This window comes from Gallinula chloropus, assembly GCF_964237585.1.
Source record: "Gallinula chloropus genome assembly, chromosome: 3".
Taxonomy (NCBI): domain Eukaryota; kingdom Metazoa; phylum Chordata; class Aves; order Gruiformes; family Rallidae; genus Gallinula; species Gallinula chloropus.
The window spans coordinates 106,477,563-106,504,595 of NC_140087.1; the positions used below are offsets into that span (position 1 = coordinate 106,477,563).

General features: G+C 38.0%; 1 protein-coding gene across 1 annotated transcript in view; it reads left to right on the forward strand.

Moving 5' to 3' along the window:
* ASAP2 (ArfGAP with SH3 domain, ankyrin repeat and PH domain 2) overlaps positions 1-27,033 on the forward strand; it is a gene marked incomplete at both ends in the record, with an annotated part of 88,120 nt that overhangs the window by 16,379 nt on the left and 44,708 nt on the right. The window contains 4 exons of the mRNA XM_084261171.1: positions 6,196-6,268; positions 10,122-10,267; positions 19,019-19,093; positions 20,653-20,702. Coding sequence (XP_084117297.1) covers positions 6,196-6,268; positions 10,122-10,267; positions 19,019-19,093; positions 20,653-20,702 — 344 coding nt within the window. The remainder of the gene's footprint in view (positions 1-6,195; positions 6,269-10,121; positions 10,268-19,018; positions 19,094-20,652; positions 20,703-27,033) is intronic.

A 27,033-nucleotide genomic window follows, 5' to 3' on the forward strand; every position in this document is an offset into this window, starting at 1 on the left:
GCTTGTAATTAGTTGGCACGTTTTATTGCTCAGAGCAATAAGTGGTTAAAATGGAAACTGGCCTTTGACAAGTGAAACTGGACCTTGTTCCTATATGAGTGACAAAGCTTTGCTGCTGATCACTGATAGTCTTCTCTCTAGCACTTACTTTAAAAGCTCTGTCTTCTGTTTATTCTGGTATGCTTGCCCCCTTCTCTAGTATATATACTGCAGATATGTTTGTTGCTAAATATTAGGTATACAGAACTATAAAATATTTTGTGTAATGATTTGTATTGCTGTTTCTACACTCTGTATGGGCCTCAGAAATGCATTTACTTTGTTACTGTAATTTTGAAATTTTCAACCTGTGGTGCCTCAAATACCTGATGCTTTTATTACTGAATACCTTGTGGAAAAATAGATTAGCAGCATGTCCAAAGAGTATTTCTGATGGGTCCCAAAATGTTAGCCTTAACCTGCTAGGAAAGAAACAACACGAATTACAATTGTTTTAAGAAAGCCACATATTGCTGGTAATTTTAGGTTTGGAATTTTTTTGGGGGTTTTTTGGTGGTGTTTATGATTATGTGTGGTAAATGCATAGAGAGATAAAGTAATTGAAGATACAGGGACAAAAAAGGAAAATGACGTATTTTTTCAAGCATAGCAAATAAATTTAGACAGATCTTGTTACTGTTTTCTTTGTGTAGCCTTAGGTTGTAAGGTAAATCAGTTTTTAAACTAAGTAGTATTTCTATGCCATTTTAAGAGGTTAGCTGTGTATTCAGAAGAATACTCATGTGAACACCGTGTTTGGTAATAAATTTCCTAACATTCATGTATTTTAATCCAAATTTGTCATTTATTTAGAAGCCTTGAAATTCATGTAAGAGAACAAGATCAATACCAGGCTAATCATAGCATATGTGTTTTCTACTTGTCAAACAAGTGATCTCTATGATGTCTAGATACTTTGCAGCAGCACCACATAGACTCTCACATAAAAAGTATTTTACCTTTAAAAATGGTTTCACAAGATTAATAGCAGAAGTCACATACAAGTAAATGAACAGAAGACATAAATGCTGTGTTTGGAAAAATACTGCACTGATGGGGATGGTCAAGAAGGTCACTTCTGAGTTCATGTTTCAGTTTTACAAACAGTGTAGCTTCTTTTCTAACGTACTGTATAGAATTCGGTGGTTGTTGTGTGTGTGTCCCCCATCGTCCCCTACCCCCTCCTGAAATGAAAGCTATATGGATTGTTTTTAACAAGAGAGAAGTCTGAACACTCATCACTAGAAAATGAATGGGACTGTGCAAGGATTTATATAGGCTCTTTGACTACACTGTGTTGAAATAAACAGATGACACAATCAACAGTCATACAATAGAGAGGGTTTTTAAAGTCAAAACTAGAAGCATTACAATAGAGGACAAAATCATCCCACAATGTGAATTTCATGGTCACTTTCCTTCTGGTTTGAAAGTTCACTGGGTGTTTGAAGTGGGTAAAAAGAAATGCTGGAATCCACATCAGAAGCCTTTTTAAATTTCACTCCTGACACTACTGCAAGTGCACAAAGCAGTTGAATTGGGGGGGGGGGGATGTTAGCATTTTGGCACGTGTATGTGCATCAGTGTAGTATGTGTGTATGGAACAAATATAGGATTAGAAAATCAAAGTATAGTAAAGCTACAGCTATTATTAAACTGATTTCTCAGTGCTCAAATTTGGACAAGGATGAAAAAATATGAAGAGCAGTACTAAAGACAAAGAGCTGACATGTTCCAAGTTTTATGCTGAAATAACTCCTTTGAAACACTAGTTATGAATAAGCACCGCTGTCCTTCAGTTAAACAATGTCCTCCTCCACGTTCTTTGGTCTATAAGCAAGGTGAAAATTCAGCATTAAAGACAGAGTTTTTCAGTATTTTGTCCATTAATTAGTCTGCAGGTATACATAGTCACTCATAAATATAGCATCATCAAAAGATTTCACAAAGGAATGTGGGACTAGAAAAACCTACCGGAGCAAGTCTGGTTTCTTACCACATAAGAAACAACGTAATAATCTTTCTTAAATTTATTTAGGTCCTTCTTAAAATGTCGAGCTATCTGTTATCCTTTATCTCCTGTTTGGAAAGCTTTCCCAGTTCCTGATTGTACCTTGTTCAGGTACAGCTTTTACTCAGCTGTTCTTATGGTAACACTATTTTTTAGCTTAAATATTTCTTGGTGTTAATCCATTCTTCCTCTTTGTTACTGCCAGTAAGGAATTTGGGTAGGAGCCTTTCCATTCAGGAGAGAGGAGGGTATCTACAGCCTGTCTGTCAGGGTAACTGAACAAGCACAAGGTATAGACAATTGGTGTCAAACTAAGTCAAATAAAGTCACATTGATCAGGAGTTGCTTAGATAATAGCCCAAACACCGGGGATCATTTCAGGAAGGCAGCCTATTCTTCCTACATTTTGTGCTTTTTAATTTTTAAAATGTTTTATTTAAGCATTTTGTTCTTTTTACTTATTTATATTTGTGTAATGGGCACATTCCAGTTCCCTCTAGCTCTCTGCTTGAGTTAGCCAATTTTAAGTTCGCTACAGCTTATTCTCTGTAATATCATATAAAAACAGAGCTGTTTGAGAAAGACTTTTTGTTCCATTCCCCACTTCACATGCTGGTGGATGAAAGCAACACCTACATTGCCATTTTGTATGTGTGATTTTTTGCATGTTTATCAGATTCAGAAACCCAGCGGTTCAGAGAGACATGTAAGCTGTCAAGACCAACATGTTGGACCTACACCTCTTCTCATGCCAAAGAGTGTGTAGTAGTCAGCGAGGTTTTTAAAATGCTTTTTTTTTGCCCTTGTCTTTGATAAAGGAGTTCTCCTCTATCTTCATGGCTTTGTTTTGCATGGCTCTGTCACTTTGGCACCCTGTGGTGATTCTGCAATCATCTAGTAAGCCAAAACCCTTTATTCTTGATTTTTTTCTGACCTGATCTTCCTGTTCATGTATGTATTTTTCTCTCAGATACACAATTTTGCCATCTTCACTGTTGAATTCCTGTTCTCATAAGTCATGTCAGTGAATTGAATAAGCAATAAAACATTCAGTTTTAAAGAATGAAACAGTTTATTTTTATGACAGTTCATTTTGCCAGTTACAATATTCTTTTAGGTTTTATATGCAAATACAATTGCTTTGAGTACTGATCGTCACAAATCATTGCAGTTACTCACCTTTTTTGTTTTTTGACTGGGAGAGGGAAGAAATAACAAGTTTGAGTCCATGTTGCCTTGGTACAAAGATAGGATACTTTGCTGCTGGAGTTATTTTTCTCTGTTTTTCATGGCTTTGGAAGGAGTCATCTACCTGAACAGAAGCTGAGCAGAGTCCCCCGCTAGCAAAGTCAGGGTTAACTTTGTGTTAGTCAGGGTGGTATTTAACCTGCTTCTGTCATACTGGTTCCCTGGATGTTTCAGCATCATTCCAGAGTCAGTGTCTTCTGTCACCATAGCAATGTGGTAGCAGTTTCCAGACAAACAGAACTCAGAAAGCATGTTCTATTGTGCTGAATGAATATATGAAGAAACGTTGAGCCTAATGTAGTTCTAAAGGTTGGGGGGGAAAAAAAAAGTAGGTGGTAGAGATAATAGTGTAGTAAAAGTGCTCACCACTGTGCAGCTACTGAATTCCTGTTCAGAAATGTCCCTGGAGGATTGATTCTTCTGCAGGAGCAGCTGGGTATGTTGGTCCTCCTACTCATTCCTGTTTTTCCCATTGTCTTTTCCATTGGGTAGTGTTGTATCAAGGGGCTGCCTGATAGCCAGGGTTGGGAAGTTGAACAGAGTTTTTATTTCCCCTTTGCATCATTTTGAACACAGATCACTTCTCTCCTGTGGCTTGCGACATGTTTCCCACAAACACTTGCACTGGCAGAGCTGAAAAGGCAGACAGGAGAAGATGGGAGGACCCAAGGAAGCCTGACAGTCCTGAACATTTTCTCCACATTAGGGCTTTAGGTTCCCCTGGTTCTGTATTCTCAGTATTGCCTGCGGGTTGTTGCTTTTTTCCTGTCATCTTTGTTTTGAACTTCTATGTGGACTGTCTGGCTGAGATAACTAGATGCTTGAGTTGTTGTCACTGGTGTGTTAGCTGTCACTGGACCCTGGCAGTGCTATGCCATATGGGCTTGCTTTTCTACTGCCTAACACAGTAGAAGTGAGAAGTTGCAAACCAAAATTACGACTTCGTGACTTTGATTGAGGAAGAGGGCTTCAGGTTTTCACTTTCTGACTTTCTGACTGAGGCGGTCGTGGGTCAGGAGGTTTTATGAGCCTGCAGGCCTGCCTGGACCCCTCAGCACAATAGTAGAAGTGGTTCACAACTCATGCAGTGCACTGATCTTCCAACACTGCTCTTTTTCTGAGTAGTACCGTCTCCTTTTTTTTTCTTCCTCCTCCCCCCCAAACTAAGGTGCAGAGATTAAATAGTTCATCAGCTGCACACACAAACCTAAGACTTAGAGGGGAAAAGAGTCTATTAACTTTCAAGCCTCCGTCCATCAGCCTTCTCTTCGCACTGTTACTCGTAACGCTTGTAGTTGGAGGTTCCTTTTGCTTTGTCTCCAGGAGTGTAATTGCCCTTTGATGCAGTCCTTGATGAAATTATCATTCCTCTGCAATCAGCTGATCGGATGGGGCTTTTCTGAGGTTATATTTAGAAATCACTGAATCTGCAACGAGGGAGTTTACTTCATGTACTCCCATGCGGACAGGTGACTAATCTAACCTTTGAGATCACGCTGTACACGCCTTTGTTACAGTGGCTGCAACTCCAATAGCTGAAGAGGGAGAATAGAACTGTGTGTGACTTTTATGGACTTTCGTAGGGGGTTTCCCTGCTTCCACTGTACTTTGGAATTCCAGGTGAAAAGGCTTCTTTGCTTCTCCTGCTAATACATGTCAGATGTGAACTATAAAGATGCAGGAGGTAAAACTTCCCTTACATATAGCAGCACCAGGACACTGAAACATGAATGTTAAGGCAACATTTGAATCTGTTGGTTTCCATGGGAAGCTGCAGAGATTTTGCCCAGCTATTTGTGGTGTGAATGGATTCTGTTTAAGAATGCTCCTATAAATATGAGTGATAATATTTCTTTTTTGCATTCAGTATGTTAAAATAATTGGATAGGATTCAAAGGACTTTTCTGCATCATTTGTCTTACACAACTTATGAACAATAAAACAATGGTGGGTCAGATACGTAGCAGCTGTGATTCACTGAAATCTTATGAATGAAAACCGCAGTGAATTTGGTGCTTTTTGTTTGCTTTTTTGCACATATTATGCTAAATGGCTTTTGGAGTAATATAACTTGTAGTGTTTGGTATCATAATTCATTGGGATCTAAAGACATAGCCACCTCTAGAACTAATACTTAAAATTTCTTGCAATTTCAGAAAATGTTTTTGTGTTGGTCTTTTCCCCCCCTTTTTAAAATTTGTATAACCAGAATTCTGCTTCTCAGTTCCAGAACAATTGTACATTTTTGGGTATGTCCGTACATCTCTTCAGTAAGCAAAATGGTTGCCTGCTTCCAGTTCTTTCTTTGAAAAAAATTGGTTATAAGTGTTTGAGTATTCTGGACAGGATTTACACTTGAATTTCATGTTGTGTTGGTGAAAGCTTTGCCTAGTGATAAAATGTGTGAAAGATACTTGAGAGATATGGAATTTATTTTGTTCAGCATAGCAGTGAGCAAGTTCATATGGTTGGGAGTGCAGTTAATTAACTAAATTATCCAGGAAAACTGAAATTAAATTCTATTTTTAATATTCTGCCTGGGGAAGTAGTATTGCTTGTCTCTTCATCAGTGCCATAAAGTACGACGGGTTGAAACTGTTTTAAGCTTCTTTAATAATTTAACATAAGAAGAAGATACTGTGTAAATAGTCTCATTTTAGGTCGTGCTGGGTGTGCGTGATGCTGGTCACCAGCAAAAGAGGGAAGATGTATCTTTGCAGACAAGGGGACAGAATAGGTTGTATGGATGGGGGTGGAAGGAACTAGCAAGCAATCTGTTAATCACAGAAATAAAGTTAATTAACGTAATAGTGTTATAATTACAGAAGGTTTTCAGGGCACAGGTTTTCCAGAGGACAATCCAGTATTTCACAATGAATTTTTCTCCTTTTTTTTAGGCTCTGGATGTTGACCGAACTGTTCTCTATAAAATGAAGAAATCTGTCAAAGCCATAAACTTATCTGGTCTGGGTAAGTCCATAATAATTCCTGGTAGTTTGTATAGGTGAAACTAGAGGATATAAACGGTTGTCTTACTGAATCCAAAAGAGTTTTGTGGGTGACTCTGGGAAGAGAAAAGTGTACATATTAAACAGCAGTCTTGAACTAACAGCTTGACATGAGCTCAGTAAGAATGAAATTTTGTGAGAAAGCTGAACCTACCTCACTGACACTCTGCTACCAAGAGGGGAAGCTTTGCTCTCCTCTTTCTGCTGAAGCAGGTCTTGGCTACCTGTCCTTTCTGCCATCTCTAGATGAGAGTTTTAGCGCATGTGAAGCCACAAATGCAATGAAATCAACTGGGATTAGACGAGCACCTGGAATGATAAGGTATATGTATCACCAAGAACTGAGGGTGTAGGAGGAATGAAATTACTCTCTTTGGCAGCAGTAAAAAGCTACATTGGCTTTACTGCTTTGTGAACCTTACCCTTTCTGGTGGCTTCCAGTCATACATGTTGAGAACTTCACGACAAGAGAGAGCTGATGGGATACAATTTTTTTTCATTGTCCTGGTGCACAAAGATACTTCCCTTACAACACTGATAAAAATACAAAGACTGTGCATTTATATATGTGTGCCAGTGTCATGGAGCTTTGTGTGTTTGTCTTCTTTGAAAAAATAACTGAAGCTTTTGTTTTGGTAGATCAGCAGCATTTTGTGAATAAGAAACAGCAATTGGTTTTGTGTATATGAAACAGTGTTTTATTGGCTTTTGTTCTTGCTTTGCAGTTCATAGCAATTAGAGCTGACAAAATCCCTATTATATGCGAAACAGATAGGGCCTGGAGACCTCAGAGAGCCACCAATATCTGACAAAACTTGTGGACGTGTTGGTGTTCAGATATAAGGTTATAACAAGAACTGCCATTGTGGTATAATTCTTGTAAGCTAATTGAAAGAAGTTCTTTCCTGTCGAATGTAATGAAGCTGTTATCTTTGGATCATGAAGGGTCCAGTTTAAGATTCATCTGGCAATGTCTTCTACTATATATTTGCTAGGTATTCTTTCTGTTGTTTTTTTTAGTTGGTTGCTTTAGTTTGAGGGTTTTTTTCTTTACATTTTTGGGTGCATGACTATGCCTCATAATTAGAGTGGTTGTTACAGAATTGTAGCAAATCACTACAGTACCTTGCCCGGTTTTTAAATTCATGCTGCTCAGTCTGGGCAATAAAGATTTGGAAGCATTTCTTTTCCACTGGCAGAAATATTACCAACCCAGCCACTTGTCAGCCCTTGGGGTTTCTTTTGACAAAACAAGAACTGTGGCCCTTCACTCACAGGAACACAGTTACTGGATTTTTGATATAGGTTCTCTGAGTATGCATGTTTTGGCTTTCTTTTTTAATGTGTGAATTTAGAAACCCTTATGGAAGATTAGATTGTGACTGCAATTTGTACATTAGTTAGTTTCTTACTTAAAAAAAAAAACCCAAGCCTTTAAACCCTCAAATGAACGTGTCTCAGTTTTCTTTTTTTTATAGATGCCAATTTTTTTTTGTTTGTAGAGACTTGTAAAATCCATCATGAAGAAAACGTAGGGCAGGGAGAGTATTTTGGAGGGTTCCTCAGAAGCACTTGTGGAGTACCAGCTCAGCTAATAGTATTGCTGCAGTAACTACCATCAGCATTCTGGGGAATGTCTCTGAACTGCTGTTGAGCTGCTGGTTTGTTGGTTTTGTTTAATCTGACAGACAGATACAGAATAGGTCCCTAGGATGCTGGGGAATAAAAGACTTTTGGGGATGCTGTGTGGCATAGAAACCTCTGGTTTCCTAAGGTAAAAAGTCAGCATGGTTCAGCTGCTGATTCCACATCTAACTACAACAGTTAGTGGTAGCAGCCTTTATACTTTGTTTTCATTCGGTGGCGCCCGTTTTGCTGTATGAATCCTACCCTGACTTCCACCCTCACCTGGCTTCAGGCAGGCTAGGCTGGATGCAGGAAGCAGTAAGGATGCAGAAAGCAATAAGGAAATAGTTCACCTTGCTGGGTAGCGGTGTGAACTAGATGAGTTGCAACCTGCCACATCCTGGGTTTTGCTGATGATGCCAGTTTGTTCAAAGCTTGTTCTGGTGTATGTCACACAGTAGCTGAACATCCTTCACCCTACAGCTCAAGCAGCAAAATGTTTGGGGTGCGGTCAGCCCCTGCTGTTGATGCTGAGGAAAAGTAAGTACAGTTCAGTGCAAGGACTTAGTTTTTTAATTGAATGGCTGTATACAAACTACCTTTTACGAGCCACAAATTCAAGTGCTCAAGGTAGAAGCTTACTGAAGTAATGCCATTTGTGTAACTTCAATTCTGTGTGTATGTTATGACAGTCTTTAATGACATATTATATCACTGCTCCACAGAGATTTAGTTTCATATATTGGAAATTAAAGAAAATTTGTAGCTACTTGAGAAATAAAGTTCTTGAATGGTTTCCAAATAGGAATGTGAACAGATGAGCTTTTTTGAGATTGGAGTGTACTGCGTTTATTGGAGAGGCAGTACACCTAATTCATGGAAATTTGGAGAAAGGACATTGCATCAAGAACTCTGTTAAATGTGTTGATGTTTACGAATGGGCTTGAAATAAAACTGGATCATTGCTTGTGTTAACAGATTAATCCTCTGTAAATAATCTTCAGGGCTTATGCTGGTCTAATGTAATGACCAAGAAAGGGTCTTTGTTCTTGTTAATGAATAATTTATTTTTCAGGGTGTGGGTTTTTCCCTGACTTCCTTTGAAGTGTCAGAAATCAGTCACAACTGGGAAAAGCAACATACAATGTCAACTTTTTCAGGTGCTAACTTAAGCACATGGACAAAAGCACACCAAGCTTGACATGGTCACTAAGTGTGGGTTCAAGAAAGAGTTTTTGTCTTACTCCACAGACTTTTTATGCCTGTCTACACAAGCAAGTAATCTGGTGTCACAGGAGTGAATCAGTAGGTCAGAGTAGTTAAGACCGAGGCCCCTCCCATTTCCTTTATATTCAGATCAGGGGAACTTGTTTTAGGCCTAGATTTCATCTGGTTCCCTGGGCTGAGTAACCCCCAACATATGCAGATCAAAGCTTTCAGAAGAGCAGATGACTTGCATTGGTGCAGCCCACACCGTGACTCAGAACCTGCTGTCTCTATTAAGTGCTGGACCATTTCTGGGCAGAGCTTTTGGTTTCATTGTCTCAGAAGAGGACCTAGTTGTTGTGAACTGAAACTGCTTTGAGAACTGAACTGCTCTGTGGTAAATGTAGACTACTAGGATTTGCTTCCAATCCCAACTGCTGCTCTGAGTCGGAGGGCTAATGTGGATGTGGGTTTTGTCGTCATCTGTAACACAGTATGTAGTCCCGTTTCCTGTAATGACCTGGGAGTGTTGCCTTCTATTGTAGAGATACAGGACTCTGCTACCACACTCGATCTTCTCTGTCTCTTTGTTCAGTATGCAGTTAATCATAACAGCACACAGTTGAAATTAGAAAGTGTTAATAAAACACCCCATAAGCTCATGATGGAAGTTGGCAGTTGATGGTGCAGAAATCTTATGGGTTTTTCTCGAGCGGATACCTGTCAGATGATTGTCTTGTCTTGATGACACATTGTCCTTTGTATGGCATGTGGATAGACACACATAAGCCAGAATTACTGAGATACGTCATACTTCTGGCATATTAGTGTTAAAATATAAATAATAAATGTTTATTGTATCAAGTAAATATTTTTAGCAAGAAATCTTCTGAAAAGTGGGTTTTTAAAATAAAAACTCTCAATATTCATTTCAATAGCGTTTTATCTACTGATGATATTTTCATGTTTTGCTCTCTTTGAAGCTCATGTGGAAAATGAAGAACAATATACACAAGCACTGGAGAAATTCGGAGGCAACTGTGTTTGCAGGGATGACCCAGATTTGGGAACAGCCTTTTTAAAATTTTCTGTGTTTACAAAGGAATTAACTGCACTCTTCAAAAATTTGGTAAGAATTACTTAAGAAATTAAGATGCTGAAATTTTAAGGCCATTGGAAAGGCTCTTCATGTTGAAGACAATTTGTGTTTTAGCAATGACTGTTCTTAAAAATTGTCTCATGCCCTAGCCATTCCCCTTGGAAAACTCAAAACAACCAAAAGCTGAAAACCCAAACCACCACAAAAACCAAACCGACTGAGCAAAAAAAGTCTTCCAATAATTTCAGATGTAAAAGCTTCCCACAATAAAGTGGTTGTGTTATAAAATGCACATATCAGTTTGATTTAAAATTGTGAAGCCAGCAAAACCCAACTTGATTTACTTTGTTTGCACATTGCTTTTACTTTACTGTTTCACGCTTTCCATTTGTATTTATAAAGGGAGGTTTTAGTGTCCCTGGAAGAGAGGGTCTTGGGAAGAGAATCAGGAAAACAAAAGCAAATATAACGCTATAATGACAATACTGTCCACTGGGGACCAATTCTGTAACTGAAGCCAGTAAGGCTTAAAAGCAGTCTTCAGTGAGCTAAATGGGATGGAGCCAAATGGAAGAACAGGAATTTTAATTATGAATGGAGAACTTTCAGCCTCGATTTCACATTAGTCAGAGGGCACAAAAAGCAGATTCTGGCTACATCCTACTAGCTTGAGCATTCCCCAGTCTAGCGAGTCCCAAATTTGCTTGAAACCACAGAAGTCTTAAAGTAGGGGTTAGGAAGGGGAGATGACCCAGATTCCTACCAGCATTTAAAAGTCTGTCTGCTGAAATCAATGGGATGGAGACACATCAAATGCTTTTGTGAGTAGACCAAATGTCTGTAGTTTTCAGCCAGCTGGTCATAATCAGTTCTTTGGGGAATGTTTCCAGCTGATAGGATTTAGGGCACTCCCATTCACTCCCTGATGTTGTCCTCTCTTTGTACCCAGTTGTCATATTGATGAGAGAGAATCTAGCCCCAAATGTATTTATCAGCAGTGAAAAGTATTTCATACTGGTCATATTGATTTGAATATCTCTGAATACACCAATGTTATCTGAGGTTACATATCAGAAGAGGCACCTTACTGAGTGCTAGTCAGTCAGTTATCCTGAGTCTCCCATACAGAGGCAGACTGCTCATATGGAAGGGGAAATAGAATGGGTCTTCTAATTGATACCTTCTGTTGACTAAAAATCCCTCTCTATCATATATTAATTGCAATATGGTAACTTCATTAGGCAAATGGATCTGGGAAATGTCATCTGTAGGTGGTTTAAAAAGCAATCTACTAAAAGCTGCATCCCCTCCCCAGAAAAACCTTTTAATGTATCATATTTCAAGAAGACTTTTAAAAGCTTAAAAATGTTGCTATTTTAGAAAAAAACGTAGCTATTTCTTCTCTTAAAAATAGTAATTACTATCTTTGCAAAATATTTCTGACAAGAATAATGTTTCTTCCACGTACTGGAAAGGAAAATAAAACCAAGATAATAGATACCTATAGGAAGTGGGGTGTATGCCTTTATTATTTTTTCCTATACACATAAGCATTTTGTGTCTTCTCCAAGGAATATTTCTAATCTTTTTGCTGTGTACCTCTTTTTTTACTAGCAAGTATGTAGGGTTTTTTTGCTTCATTTTGTGTGTATATGAGGAGTGTATGTCATGAGACAGTAGCTGAGTCTTTAGTTTTTCTCAGTTTGTGATTCTGCTTTTCTCTAATTTTTAAAGTGAATAATAGTTTCACATAGACATGAATGTTTTGGGTTTTTTTACATTGCAATAGCACAGATATATTCTCTCTTCTTTAATACTTTCTGGTGAAGGACAATTTTATGTAAGGTTCTACTCTTTTTCTAATATGCTTCATATTGTTGAGGTTTGAAATTTTTTGTTTTCTCCTGACTAGCAAAGGAATACTGAAGAAATAGAGGAACCTAATGGCTCTCAAATTTGGTGCCCCTCTAGGAAAATAATTTCCTCCAGGAAAAAAAAAGTATGAAAAAGCCCTGTAAACTTGATTAGTCCTTCAAAATACTATACTTACAAACAAGAATTCTATTATTATAAAATAATTAAAATTCTAAAGTCATAGACGTTTTGCTTATTATTGTTGGATGCAACTTTGCTTATTAGAGGTTACCACCACTAGAATAAATCAATGGTAACTGATCACTTCGAAAATCTGTTCAGAGGTTCACCGGTGGACATCTAGTTTTCCAAGAGGCTTACAAGGGTATTGACTATTATAAAAAATTGTATACAATACTTGGATATAATTTAAGGACTGTGCTTTTATAGTCACAGCCATATGTGAAACAAGCCCCATGCATTCTCACAGTGTGGTGAGGTATCCTACTCTGAACACTTTCAGCATGTTGGCAGTAAAAACATGTTCTCTTGAGGCACTCAACATCTTTTGGTTGTAAAGAGTTTCATCAAAAATGTAGCCAGGGCCATGCAATCCGCTGCTGTTAAAAAAGCACTCTGAAAGGTATTCCTTTTTATTAGATGCATCTCTGGAGTTTCATAGGGCGCTGAATTTCCACAGAAGATTGTAGCTGAGATGAGTGGGGAGTGTGTAAGGAAGTAAGAGAACATGTTCAGACTGGAACAGATGCCAAAGCTGTTAACACTGGCAAAGCTTTAGGGCTACTGTCAAGTTTTGCTTTGTCATGTGTTTTACATTTGTTTCTACAATCTGATGTGTTCTGTCAGCTCTTGGCCTGGGTGGCATTTAGAACTGTATCTCTAAAGTGCTGCTGCAAGGAGGATGAAAATCCATAAACCTGTAAAGGAAGGCCATTATAAAGTTTTTCTACTTCAACAATGGGGTTTAGGTTTGTGTTTTCTCTTAATATTTTTGAAGGTTTCCCAAAAGAACTTGATGTTTGCATGGGCTGACCAAAAGCATCACCGTGTTCAGATACTTCATTAATAGCAGAAGCCTTTTTCTTGGAGTTCACTTATTCAGCTGTTTACTATTCAAGTTTGAAGTTCAGGTCTTTTTTTAAAATGTGTTTTGCTTCACTTTTTATCTGTGCATTTTCAAATAGTGCATAAAACAAAAAAAAAACCCCAAAACCTTAAAAAAAATTTAAGAACTTTGGTTCTTCACATTTGAAGTGATCTATAAAACGCATCTTCAAGAGAAGAAATAAATTTACTTTATACTGAAGTTATTGTATATCAGGTCCTTGTAACTTCTCACTTCAGCTTTTCTAACTACATTGTTTGCTTTGTCTGGATCAGTTTTTAATGCAGCATGGGTTTTTTTTCTCTTGCCATAGCTCCAATATCAAGCTACAACTTTTTCTTCAATTTCTGGGTTAGAAATGTTTTTAAGGATATTGAGCAATGAGTGTGTCTCTTTTGGTAATGAACTATCAGAAAATACTGCAGGTCTTTTCAGGGGTAACAGAGTACTTTTTGTGGCATATACAGTATTGCTTCTTGTTGGTGGTTTTGGTGCTACTTCCTGATGGAATGGTAGCAGCAACAGTTCCCAGGCAGGTGAGGCCTGTGTGGCACTTGCTTATAGTGTTAATTAGTCTGTCTTCCTAATAAATTCAGTGCATGTGAGAAAGGTGTGAATCTTAATATGAAAAATGTTAGGACTAGGAAAGGCTCATGCCATGTGTTTGCACTTTAAATGCTTTTCTCTTGAAACCCTATTCTGAGATTGCTACATCACGAAGAAATAAAATCTGTAGTTGCCTGTCATTGAAAAGGGATTAGGCCTGTGAAGATGAAGTAGCTATTTAACAAACTCCATTTCCTGTGTTTGTTCTTCTAGATACTATTGTCATTTCTTTTTAATTTATTTAAATATAAAGCTAATGAAACACGTTGGGTTGAGAGGACTGGAATCTGATATTTCCACTTTGAGGAAGGTGGCTGGGAGGAAGATATTTCATGTGGGAAGTTTTTCTATTAATAATCCTTGGATTTTTAGCCAGCAGAAATGGAAGAACAGTGATGATAATTTTCTGACTGTATGTGCCTGTTTTACTTAATCTTTTAAATCTAAGAAGGGTAATTTGCTTAAATGCAAAAGATAACGAAACTGAAGGAAACTTCTTTTCTGTCTTGTTCAATGAAATTCCCAAATTTATGCCCACAATTTTCTTTCCAAGATAATAGTAGTTCAGACTAAGTTTCTGGGAAAAAAATAAATTTGTTGTCTGAACATTCACCAGCATATTTTGTTTAGAAAGACTAGAAAGTCCATGAAAAGAAGCTACAAAAATACATGCACATACATATTTGAGGTTGGAGTGTTGTATGTGAAACTTAAATCTTTAGATTGTGGTGTTTCTGCTTTTCACTGATACACTTGAAGAAAGTTTTGCTTAATGGTAAGAGGAAAAAAAATTAGGAGTTTGATTTATGCTTGTAAAGATGTAAACCAAGAAGCAATAATTCCCTCTTAGTGGCATGGGTTCAGTTCCACCTGGAATCTTATGTCTTTGCCAAAAAGATACTGATCCAACTGGAATAAATTCAGAGGGTGGTAACAAAAAATGATCAGAGCTTGAATAGCTAGATTTATGAAGAAAGCTTAGAAGAATTGGAAATGTACGGTTTGCCTCACAGATAAATGTGATTGTGGAAGAGGAAAATAGTAAATTGTCTATAAATTGGATCTGCCTGTGAAAATGTGAGATGAAGTGTTCCAGAGACAGCAATAGACATGTAGCACTTCTGTGTTTTAACCTGGGTTACAGACTGTGCAATTGGAAGTTCTTCACCACTGGCAAGGAAGATGGGCTGGAATAACCTCGAGTCTCTTTCTTCCTTTGCATTTAAAATTCTTCACTTTCTGCCTTTAAGAATACATTTAAAAATGTATTTCCTGTCATTTTGTGCTTGCCCTTCCTAAAAGAGAAGTTTCTGGCCTGTAGTTCATGTGTCAGTAGGGGTGCCGGGGCCGTTGCCAAGTAGCACACGGTGGCAACGCTCGGTATCTTGCTCAAAGGCTTTTCTCCAGGGAGCCAAGCTCGGGGCTCTGTGTGGGCACTTAGTGGTGTTCAGCTCCAGCTTCACTGGAATCACTTGTCCTGTGGCATATGTGGGCGGTGGGAGATGTCCCACCTCAGCCACCCACCTGGTAGGATGCAGTTTGGGCTGTGGGACACACCACTGTGCTGCAGGCACAGGGCAGGGTGTGAGGGCAGCCAAAAGGTAGCGTTGTGTCCTGTGTGAGAGGGAGGCATAGTGCAAAGACAACGTGTGTGCTGCAAGCCTGTACGTTACACTGTTTTTTTGAAGTCAGGGTTAGATGCTGAAAGCTCCAAATTCAGGCAAACAAACTGCGTCTCATCTACAGCAGATGTCCTGATTTCCACTCGCCTCCTGCTGTGCTGATTGGCATTGCCCTAGTAAAGCTCACACAACTGGGAAAACTTTGGGAAAGTATCGAAGCCACTAGTAGTTGCCATAAAAAAATGAAAATAACTTAAAGGATGAATTGTCAGCAGGCAGTACAAGCATCACTTATGCATCTGAGATCACTGGTGGTTGAGAAGCCCATGGGCAATTACATGGGCTGCATCTATAATTTAGTAATGGCAGAGTCATATCATACGCTGTCCGACTGTCTGAATTTAAACTAAAATTGAATTTTTTTAAAGTCCTCTCTGTTTATCTGTGTTTTAAGAAAAGTATTGAACTTCTGAAGAAGTGAAAAGCTGCATTTTTTTTTTTCTTCTTTGGCTTGGATTTAGAAAAGAAAACCTGTTGAAGTACTGCAGGCACCAATATCCAAAGCTGTTCTGGAAAAGATTCATTAAAGTAATCAAGAGGGTTGGCAAATGAAGAATCTCACTGTTTAGCCATAGGCTCTTAAACTACTTGAAAATCGTCTTTTCCATTTGTGTCTGTTGGCTTCCCTGCTGCCTCTGCCATCACTTCTGGCAGCTACTTGTTTGTTTACTTTTACATTCTCTCTCCTACCATTTCTTCTTCTCCTCCTCTGAGCTTTCTCCAACTTAAGAAGTTTTAATTTATTACCCTGTCTCTGTCTTCTTATCTTGTTGGAAGCTGTCAGAAGAAAACTGCAAGTCTGCCAAAGCAGCAGTTTTGGAAGTGGAAACCAGGTCAACTATTTTTTTTTTCTTTTTTTTTCTTTTTTGAAAAAACAAAACCCAACACATGGAACTTGCCAGTGTTCCTCTGACACAGGATGACTTTATTTTCTGTGAAGCTTTCCTGCACCTTTGTGCATGTTTCTTTTTAAAGAATATTTTAAAACATAAAATTGTCAAAATGTAGAGGCAGTTGTATGCATTTTAGCTCCCTGTATACACACGGAGTAGGAACTGTAGCATATTAATGCTTCTCTGTGTGCCAAAAATGGGTCTATAATTTAAATAGTTCAACTTAAGCTTCTCAGGAAAGGGGAAAAAACATGTAAGATCTTTCTTCTATATATTGCTTGCTGATTTATAAATATGGGCAAATACGATTCATCTAACTAGGTTAATAATGACAAGTTCATGTATTATGTATGTCTGTATTTGTTGCAAATAAGAGTACAGAAAGTACAATAGACTGGTGATATACAGGTGATAGCACACAGAGGAATTAATTTGAATAGGCAAACATTCTCCAAACTTTTTAAAAGAATGTGGGTTTTTTCTCCCATTCTTTTCTAAGCGTTGCTTTGGACTTCAGGTTCCATGACTTGAAATTCTAGGACACATCCAGAACTGTTTTGGAGACTGATTGATGTATACATGAATATGTCTGGGATAATACTGAGGGTCTGACTTTAATTTTTCTTTTCTGACTTAAAGAAAAAACAGTTCCCTTGAGCCTGCTGTGGAGAAATGCTTTGTTCTTGCTTTGTGCCTGTTCATCTGGGTTTATCTTTAGGTTAGACATTTGACATTAATACAATAGAATAACAAAGTAGAAAACTTTGCATTGGATGATCTCTTAGACGAGACCTCTTCTGCTTCTAAAGCAGGGTAGCCATGCTGGGTGTCTGTGTCCATAGCTCCATCTGTCTTCTACAAGTTATTTTTTACCTAAGTTTTATATGATCTAAACAATTATATTTATCTCCTGTATCAAAAAGATACAATATGAATAACGTTGAGCATAGTTATGTTGATATGCAGATGTGGTAGTACTGCTGAGAACTTCTGAGGTGGATCGTTTCCAGCACTGCCAGCTAATGGGAAGTCAAAGCAGACATCACCTGCTTCTCTCCCTTCATCCACCTATCTTCTATCATAGAAGGCTATCGGATTGGTCAAGCTGTAGGAGGGGAAATTTGTTTTGTTGGAGAGTTTAAAAGACCAGATTGTCTATATTCCTTCAATCTTCCCATGCAGAAACAATCTGTTTAGAAATGATGTGTGCCCCTTTCTCTTTGACAACTGGCTTAAATTTCAAGCAAATACAGTAAGGCAGTATCTTTTAAGAAGAAATGGGGGCTTTGATCTAATAGCAACTGTTGAGTACCACTTGTGATGGGACCCCTGAGTCTGTACTAGTGAGGCCACCAAATAACTATAACTGTTTAGTGCTTTTACATTCTGGGGAGGTGAAAGCATTGCAATTGAAAATTATTTTTCTTGAAGTTCCTGTTAGTGTCCTTTCTTCTCTGGATGGGTTGCACTGAAAGAGACTTTGATGTTCCTGACATTGTTCCTGAAGAAACAGAAGCATTTGTTGCTACATGATGTAAACTTCTTTCTGTTCTTTGAACGTTTGAAACCCTTCTTCAGATAAGCATTAAACCCTTCTTCAGATAAGCATTTCACTGCTTTTTAAAATGTGCTGTGTTATTTTTTTCAAAATAACAATAACATGAAAGGAAGAAACCCACCCAAAGGCAACCTTCACCAAACTGCTGCAAAAGTTATTCTGAATTTTTCCATCATGTGGCTATAAAATGCTCTGGTTTTTACTCTCCAGTGCAATCCATCTGAATTGTCACTGTAGTTTGATAAATCATTCCTTGAACATTTTCCCTGAATCATAAAGGATTGGACATACAGACTTTCTTTTCCTGCTGTATGCCACTTACTGTTGTATTCCTACCATCTTCGGTCTTTGTCCTTATCAAAATATCACTATATAGATACTTATCTAATACCTTGATTGTTTTATTGTTGTCTTAATTTGAAATTACTCCTTTTGTTGTTAAATTGTTTACTCTTGAATTCTTTGCATACTCAATACCTTATAAAATCCTTATTTCAAAATTTGTATGAGATAAATAAGGCAGATGTATTATTTTTTAAAAATACATGGAAAATGTTTGAATAGTGTGGTTTTTTACAAGCCAGCATTCTTTGTCTTCGTAACTTGCATCAGAGTAAGATGCTATGTGTATGAAAACAGCAGATATGTTTTATGAAATAGGTCTGAAGAGACTGGAAAATAAACAAGATTAATTTAAGTTACGTCAATGAACTTAAAATTTTTCATCACTCATGTATTTTATGATTGTTTTCATGTAATTTAAAGTGAAAACAGGCTATGTAAAAATTAGTGGTCTGTCTTTGCAGTCATTCTTGGAGGAGGAATTTATCATCAGCAGGTTTCCTCATGGCTTGGGTTGTAGTGTTTCCAGAGTAAATTTGATTAACTCATGTTGCCTTCATCTTTGATTACTGGCTGTATTGATCAACATCTTTGTATAGCAGAGTTAGGACAATAACATACATTATTTCCTTGTGAAACTTTCTGAAATGTGGGAATTGAGACATAGTGTGTTCTGTATTAAAACAGATTAAAAGTTTTGATGTAATTTTCTTGTTACAGATTCAGAATATGAACAATATAATCACTTTTCCATTGGACAGTTTGCTGAAGGGAGATCTGAAAGGAGTAAAAGGGGTATGTTTGAATTATTTATATATGAAATTATTGTGGGTACAATGAATACATTTAGTTAGTGTATTAATCTTATTTGATGGAAGGCATGGGATACCAAAGTAATGTATTAGCTTAATGAACAGGAGAAATTTCTTTGTAGAATTGAATGATCCCTTCTGTTTGTGCTTTCATATGCAGTGTGCTCTTGACTACATACACAGAATAACAGTGGAGAAGCTTTAAAAGCAGCCTTGAGGCCTTGAGATACAGAAGCTGAGCGGAGAAAGTTGTGTAGGAATTACTAATTTACAGATATTGACTTAGTTGAGAGAGGGAGCAGTACTTTATTTATAAGGATTATTATTAATATATTTATTTTGCATTCTAAATTCACCTGGAACTATATGGGTTATTAAGAAAAATGCATTAGAATTCATGAGTATATGATTTTTATTAACAAAGCTGATATCTATTTGTGCCTGGAGGGTACGTTCTATTTGAAATAATAACAACTTAGGACTCAAATAATGATATGTTTATAGTAAATTTGAAAGCCTATATAGCCAACAAACTTATTTAGGTTACGCTTCATTTACTTCTGAGCAAACAGGAAATGACTGGCAGCTATTGTTCTGGGACGCTGAAGGAGGAAGAAAAATGTACATTTACTAAAAATGGTCCCTGTAAATTACTGAAGGTTGAAGAGATTATTTAGTAAGAGGCTTATTGTCTTTGTCTTGCTTGCTTACCACGTTTCACTCCTTTGTTCTTCTCTTTTTCTGTGTCAGAATAAATACATTTAGTATAATACAGTGTAGCTCCATGTTCGTGTCTTGAGAAAATAATCAAATGCTGATCTAATTAATTTCATGATTGTTGAAATAGCTAGCTGACATGTAGGAATTAGACTTTCATCTGTAGTTACCTGTGGTTTTCCAGTGCCTGAAGTTTGTAGTATTGTTTTCAGTTGCCTGATCTCTTGAACTCCAGTAGAGTTTCAACTGCTTTATTTTTAGCCATCAGTGAAATAATTTTACAACTTAAATTAATTTTATCCATAGAGTCTTCTTCAGAGGAGAAAAAAGGAATTTAGAACATAAGTCATTCAAATTCTCATAGAGTTAGTTATATCAAGCTGTATGGTCTGTACTGTTCCCATTGAGTCAGTAGGAAATTGATTTCTTAGTGGGATGTATCAAGTCCTTAGTTAAGGCTATACTACAGCCCTGGGCCAGGCACTTCTTTCCAGTGGAGCCAGAGATGGAATGATGACAGAACAGCTGATCTGATTAATTACATGGTTTGTTCTTGAGATAACGTGGCTTACCTTTTAAGGAGTAAAATGGAGCTGTAAAAAGCATTCTAGAGGTGCTTTCAAAAACATGAGTGTTTTAATACTGTGTATAAGATTGTTTTTCCGATGTGCAAGATTGCTTTTACACAGTCCTTAAGTGAACTACTCAAAAGAGTGGAGTCTCTTCGTCTAGTAGGTGCTGCAAGTGGCCAAAGTGTGTTGTCTTCATCAGATCCGCAGTATTTTTCACATAAATGACTATGTTGTTGTTTTTTTTTCTTGACAGGACCTGAAAAAACCCTTTGATAAAGCTTGGAAGGACTATGAAACAAAAGTGTATGTATCTCTTTATTTAAAAGAGAAGTCTCGCTGCAGTCTGTGAAGTCTCTTATTTAACATTAGGGTTCCTGACAGAAATCCAAGCTGGGAAGAGCAGCTTTTTATTTATTTATTTATTTATTTATTTAAACCTGAAGCTATGTGAAAATACAAGTGCACAGATAGAATCATTTCAGACTGTGCAACATATAATTTATTAAATATAGTCCTGTGTGTGTTTGTTTGTGGTGAGTTAGTGTCTGTGGTAGACCTCATTGCTTGATGATGTTCCAGGTAACAAGCATAACCTCCCAGTGCATGTTCTTCCACTGCATATTATTCAACATCAATTGAGAAATGTTTCCTTTAATTGGGAAAGAAATTATTTTTTTTTTTAATGGTATCCATATTGCTACTCTGTAATGTTCTATATGTGAAAGTCCACTTCCTTTTCTGCTTTCCTCTGCTTTTGGAGGGCACTACTATATAAAAGGAAAAGTTAGCCACCCTGACTACCAAAAGTGCAAGAACATTATTTTACTGATACCCTTTTAAGCATTTTTGTTGGTTTTTTTCTTCTCATTAGAGACTAATTCACTATAACTAGCAAGTTTCTTTAGTCAGAAGAGCACAGAATAAATTATTTACTTTATGCCTGAGTGTTTTCAAATGTCATAACAAAAAATACCAAGAATACACAAGTCAAGATTTAGTTCTGGGTTTGTTAGCCTAAAACCTGTGCATGTTATGAGACTGTGCCCAATGCTGAGATCTTCAGGAAGACCTTATTTCGTGTTAAACCTTTGGCACTTAGCAACAAGATGGCAAGGCTGGTGGCAATGTGTGTTTGTGGTTACTATTCCAAAACCATGCTTGATTCCAGATTGATCCAGTAACCTTAGTAAACCACATCTAATTAGTGTGGTTTGTTTAAAAATATAGATGTTTCCTGCATTTCATAACAAGGTTGGATGCTCTCAGTGGGTGTCCTGTCTATGAATACCTATCTATATGAGGTTTGTCAGCTGTGTCTCATGTTGTATGTTTAGCCCAACTTAATATAAGCCTTTTTTTGAAGGTGTTTGATGCACAGTGTAAACAGCTATAAAGTTAGTTTTCATAACAGAATTTTAGATAGAGCTGAATTAATCAAATGAGTCAACAAAGCTCAGCACTGAGAATCAAACATAGTTCATTTTGGTACCTTGTAAATCTTAAAGTGGCTTAGCCCCTTACATCAGGAATACCTGTTTCTTGGGTTAACCGAGTCAATTGTATCAGCACAGTCTCTAAATTAGACTTAAATAGTGAGTTTTACCTTTTATTCAAATGTTACCTGGATTGTCACGATTGAGTTTAATGTCACATATCCAGCATCTTTATCTTCTGAGATCACGTGCATCAGACCATTTTCATGCCATAGGTCCAGAAGAATCACCTATAAGGACACTGTTTAACATAAATAATTTGCAGATCCCCATGTACCTAGATTGGCACTATTTTTTTTCATACCAGAAAGATGTAAGGATACTGTAAAGTCAGCCCATCTTGAAGTCGTGTGCAGACAGCTTCAGAAATGATTCCTGTAGGTGCTTTGCTCACAAAAGCAACAAGTTTAGCTAGTCACCTAGATCGTGTTATTGCTTTTGTGAATATCAGTGATAAGTGTCTAGTTACTGCTTTCCAGGCTCAATTTCTGAGGAAGACCTGAGTGGCTTTGGTTTCTGAAATGGCCTAGCTGTAGCTGGATTTTCTTAACAAGACATTCTGAAATGTTAAGCTAAACCTCTGGTCTGACAGCCTTGGAAGATTGTGATGGCTCCAGTGTTTTGTGTTCTTAGGACCAGTGAACAATCTCATTTGGTGCCATGCCAGTTACTGACTGTTGAAGTAATTAAGATTTCTAACCATTGCTCATGGCAGTAGTTGATCTCTGAGGATGGGCCATAAAGATCCAGTGCTGTAATTTAGTCTGCTGTTGTCAGCCTGTGCTTGATTGCTGGATCTGAAGGCTTGTTTGCTTATGTATGACTTACTCATAGTGACATCCTACAAAGTTTATGTGCAGAATTTAAAATACATTTGCATGCTGCAAGGACATATAACACAAACACTGATACTGCTGGACCCAGATCTTTAATACTTGTAGAATTTCTCATAAAATAATCATCAGGGTGAGTATGTTGCAGTTATAGAAAGATTTGTGCTTTGATCCTCAGTGCGGTCGAGCAGGTGTTCTGTTTCAGAATCAGGTACTCTAGGAAAACTTGCATTTGTTTTTAAACTTCCATAATTACTTGAGAAGTAAAACTACCCACAGGAAATATATTTGTATATTTGGTGATTCTCATTTCAGTTTAAGGACTGTAGATACCTGGCAGTATTCTTATGTATGTTATTTCATTCAGGACCTGAAAATGTGATGCTGACATGGTGTTCATTTTCTTTCTGTAGGATTGAATCCAGCACTGTTTGCATGATACCAGGAGATTTATTTTTTCCCTTTTAGCCAACAGCCCTTTATGACTTTGCTTTCAAATAAGACACTTGGCTTTTGATCTGAAGCAGGTTACCTTTTTCCACTGTAAGGAGATAACGTCTTTTCAAGTTATCACTGTAGTTTCTGCAAGATTTTTAACAAATGAAGCATGCTTCCTTGACAGTGCTTATTACTAAGCCATTTATGTGTCAGGTTACTCAGTATGCAAAAGTTGAAGGCAGCACATGTTCCTCTGGAAGTTCTTTCACATCTATTCTGTGATATTTCCAGGTGGTAGGCTGGTATGGTTGCTATGTGCTCTAGTGTTTTTTAAAGCAGTTAGATGAAAGCTTCACATCAGTATTCTAGAGTTTAAAACTCTTAGTCTAGCCTGTTGGACTCCTTCACTTAGATCAAGACTACAGATCATTTGCTTGAGGGATGGATTAGGGAGCCTGGGAATTCTATAGTCAGGAAAATTCTTTGAATCAAGGGGATGGCTTGTGTGTGAGTGTGTGTGTGTGTCATTGTTTTATGGCAGCAGAAATTACTTACAGTGGCTTCAGTTTAGCAGTCAGGGAATATTGTTTTTCAGTGCAAGCTGCTTCACTTCTACCAAGCAGCAGATCGGTTTTCCATAGTTCTGTTGAGTTAAATTCAGACTGGAAGTTCCTGCGACCCCCACCCCTGCAGTAGCACTGTGGGATTTGTCAGACCCTCTTGTGCATAAGATCAGTTCTCAGATAAATTGATAAGCTGCCAGCTGTCGTTACCAAGTGTTGGTCTTTACAAATCAGAGATGGGAAGTTTAATAATATGGTTTTGAAGCTAGGGTAGGATATTAATTTCAGCCCAAGTCTGTTTTGGTCAGCTTTGTCACCTACTAAATTTTGGATATAGGGAAACAGTGAGGTTTTCCCTGGGTTGCTATTATATATACCACTGAGGTTTCTTGACACAATAACTGGTTTGATTTTGTGGCTGTCCGAAGTCTGGGACAGTCTGAACTTCCTTAATAGCTGTGCATTGTGGTCATCTGCAGCAGTGGGTAGCTGCAGAGTCATCTCAAGAATTCTTAATTGCTAATTGAATTTCTTTGTTGTAATATCTGCACAGTCTCTGCCTTAACAGAGGGCAAGGGGCCTGAGAGAGCTAACCTCAGTCTTTTTTTCCTTACATTTTCTTCCTTTGGGTTAACAGATCATTCAAGGCTGCTAGGCTGCTCTTCATTTGCATATCCCTCTGTATCATATGCTTAAAACCATACCCTTCATCTGCATTTGCTAATCACAAGTACAGACCAGTGAAGCTAAGTGCTAGGTATCAAAGTGTAGAGAAGTGACAGTATCTTCATCCTGATTTCTGTCTTGATAGGCTGTCTTTATAAGGAAGAATTGGGGCTTATTGGCCTCAATATCCCATCTCTCTTACTTGCACCATTGCCATGACATACCAGCTGCTAATATACCAAGTTATAACTTATTTGAAAAGAAATTTAGTGTAATTTAAAAATGGCATTTGTTTTGGTTTGCCTCGTAACAATTTCTGAGCTGCTACTTCGAGCTCTGTATTTAATTATGTCTGTTTAAAAACTACTGTGTGTCTAGTCTTGTTTGGGAGAGTGATTTTAAGATTCACCCTTAAAACTCTTGGATCCCCATCTATCACTGATTATTATGCAACTTCTTCGCCTTGTAGCTGCCTAACTCTTAAAGATCACCTTAGCTGAAGTAACTGAAGGAGGCTGGATGCATTTTTCTTTATACCATGGGACTGTTCTCAGAGGAGTAAGAAGAGTGAGTAACCCATAGCTTTGTCAGCCTCCTTCAATCAAAAATATGGAGCATCCTGAGGTGACATTCATGAATAATCCATGTTTTCTTTACCATCAGTCATTAATGCGCTTCAGTTGAATCCATGAAGATTTTAGGGGTTTTTTAAAGTAGTTAAAAGCATTGCATTTCTCTTAGGACTTCAGTTACAGTCTTTGTTTTCCATACAGGAGCTGGGCAATGCTTCTGCCACTACAGCCACAGCTGAACTAGTCTGCTTGTGTTCTTTGGGTGGAACTAGTGCAAACTGGGCTCTCTTTGTTATGAGGCAATTGTTTTCCTCAGTGTACTTAAACAGTAATGGCAGACAAGCCGGGGAAACATATGGGGAAGGAGTACACATGTCATAAAAACTGCTCATTCTCCCAGCAGGCAGACCATGTTCAACAAGGCAGCAAGCCAGATTTCACCCACATTCTTCAGTTTAATTGGTCCTGTTTGTGGTAAATTTTGAGGTAAAGACAATGTATCAATTTTGCACAAGAAATAGAAGCATAAACTCACTGAAGCATATTAGTTACTCATTTTTGAGCTGAACAGTAGTGTCTGTATTCCAGACATAAGCCTGTCTTTCCTGAAATGAAAGAAATGCTCATTTTTAAATAGAAGTTTCTTATTTTTGGGTCTCTAAATATATATTATTTTCAGAAGTCCTCTGCCAATAAGTCTTGTTCTAATTCTATGAAACCTGAATGCTTAATGACAGCTAACAAGTTTTCTTGGGAAGGCTGTTTCCCTCTTCTCCTTTGTCAGGCATAAGGTCTATTACGTGCAACTAAGTGAAGAGAGCAGATTGTTTGAATAGGCTGAAGGCAGTAGGCTGAGGTTCATGATCCTACTGTGCAGAAATGCAGGCACTCATATCTAGGGATAACTATCATTAAAGATTTGTTTCTGAACCATTTGAAGTCAGTGGAAGAGTGAACAAATTTGTTATTATAGACTGTTGTCAAGATGTCTGCTTAGCAGTTCAGTGACCATGTTTGCAGTTTGGTAAACTCATCTTTTTGAACAATATTTTAAAAATTTATCTGACACTTCTGCAAGCTTTTTCTCAAATGACTACTTTGGAGCTCTAGCTTGACTTAGAACGTCATTGATACTAATAGGTTGTGGATATTTCTGCTGTATTTCCTTTTAAAGTGTGTCCATAAGACAAAGTAGAGGCTACGTATTGAAAACTGTGGCATAGAATGAAAGTGCTAAACAAGATAGCTTTAATATAGAATCATCTAGGTTGGAAAAGGCCTTTAAGATCATTGAGTCCAACCGTTAATCTGGCACTGCCAGGTCCACTACTAAGCTATGTCCCTCAGCACCACATCTATGCAGCTTTTAAAGGCCTCCAGGGATGGTGACTCAGCCACTTCCCTAGGCAGCCTGTTCAGTGCTTGACAACCCTTTTGGTGAAGAAATGTTTCCTAATATCCAGTGTAAACCTCCCCTGGCACAACCTGAGGTCATTTCCTGCCAAGTAACAAGTGATAGGACAAGAGAAGAGACCAGCCCCCACCACTCTACACCCTCCTTTGAAGTAGCTGTAGACAGTGATAAGGTCTCCCCTCAGCCTCCTCTTCTCCAGGCTAAACAACCCCAGTTCCCCTAGCTGCTCCTCATCAGAATTGTGCTTTAGACCCTTCGCCGTCTTTGTTGCCCTTCTCTGAACACGCTCCAGTATCTCAGTGTCTTTCCTGTAGTGAGGGGCCCAAAACACAGTACTCGAGTTGCGACGTCACCGGTGCTGAGTACAGGGAGCCGATCACTGCCCTGGTCCTGCTGGCCACACTTTCTGATAAAAGCCAGGGCGCTGTTGGACTTCTTGTTTCAGTCAATACCCCCAAGTCCTTTTCCACCAGGCAGCTTTCCAGCCATTCTTCCCCAGGCCTGTAGTGCTGCATGGGGTTGTTGTGGCCCAAGTGCAGCACCTGGCACTGAGCACTGTTGAACCTCATACAGTTGACTTCGGCCCATCGATCCAGCCTGTCCAGGTACTTCCATAGAGGTTTCCTGTCCTCACAGTTGTCTGCAAACTTGCTGA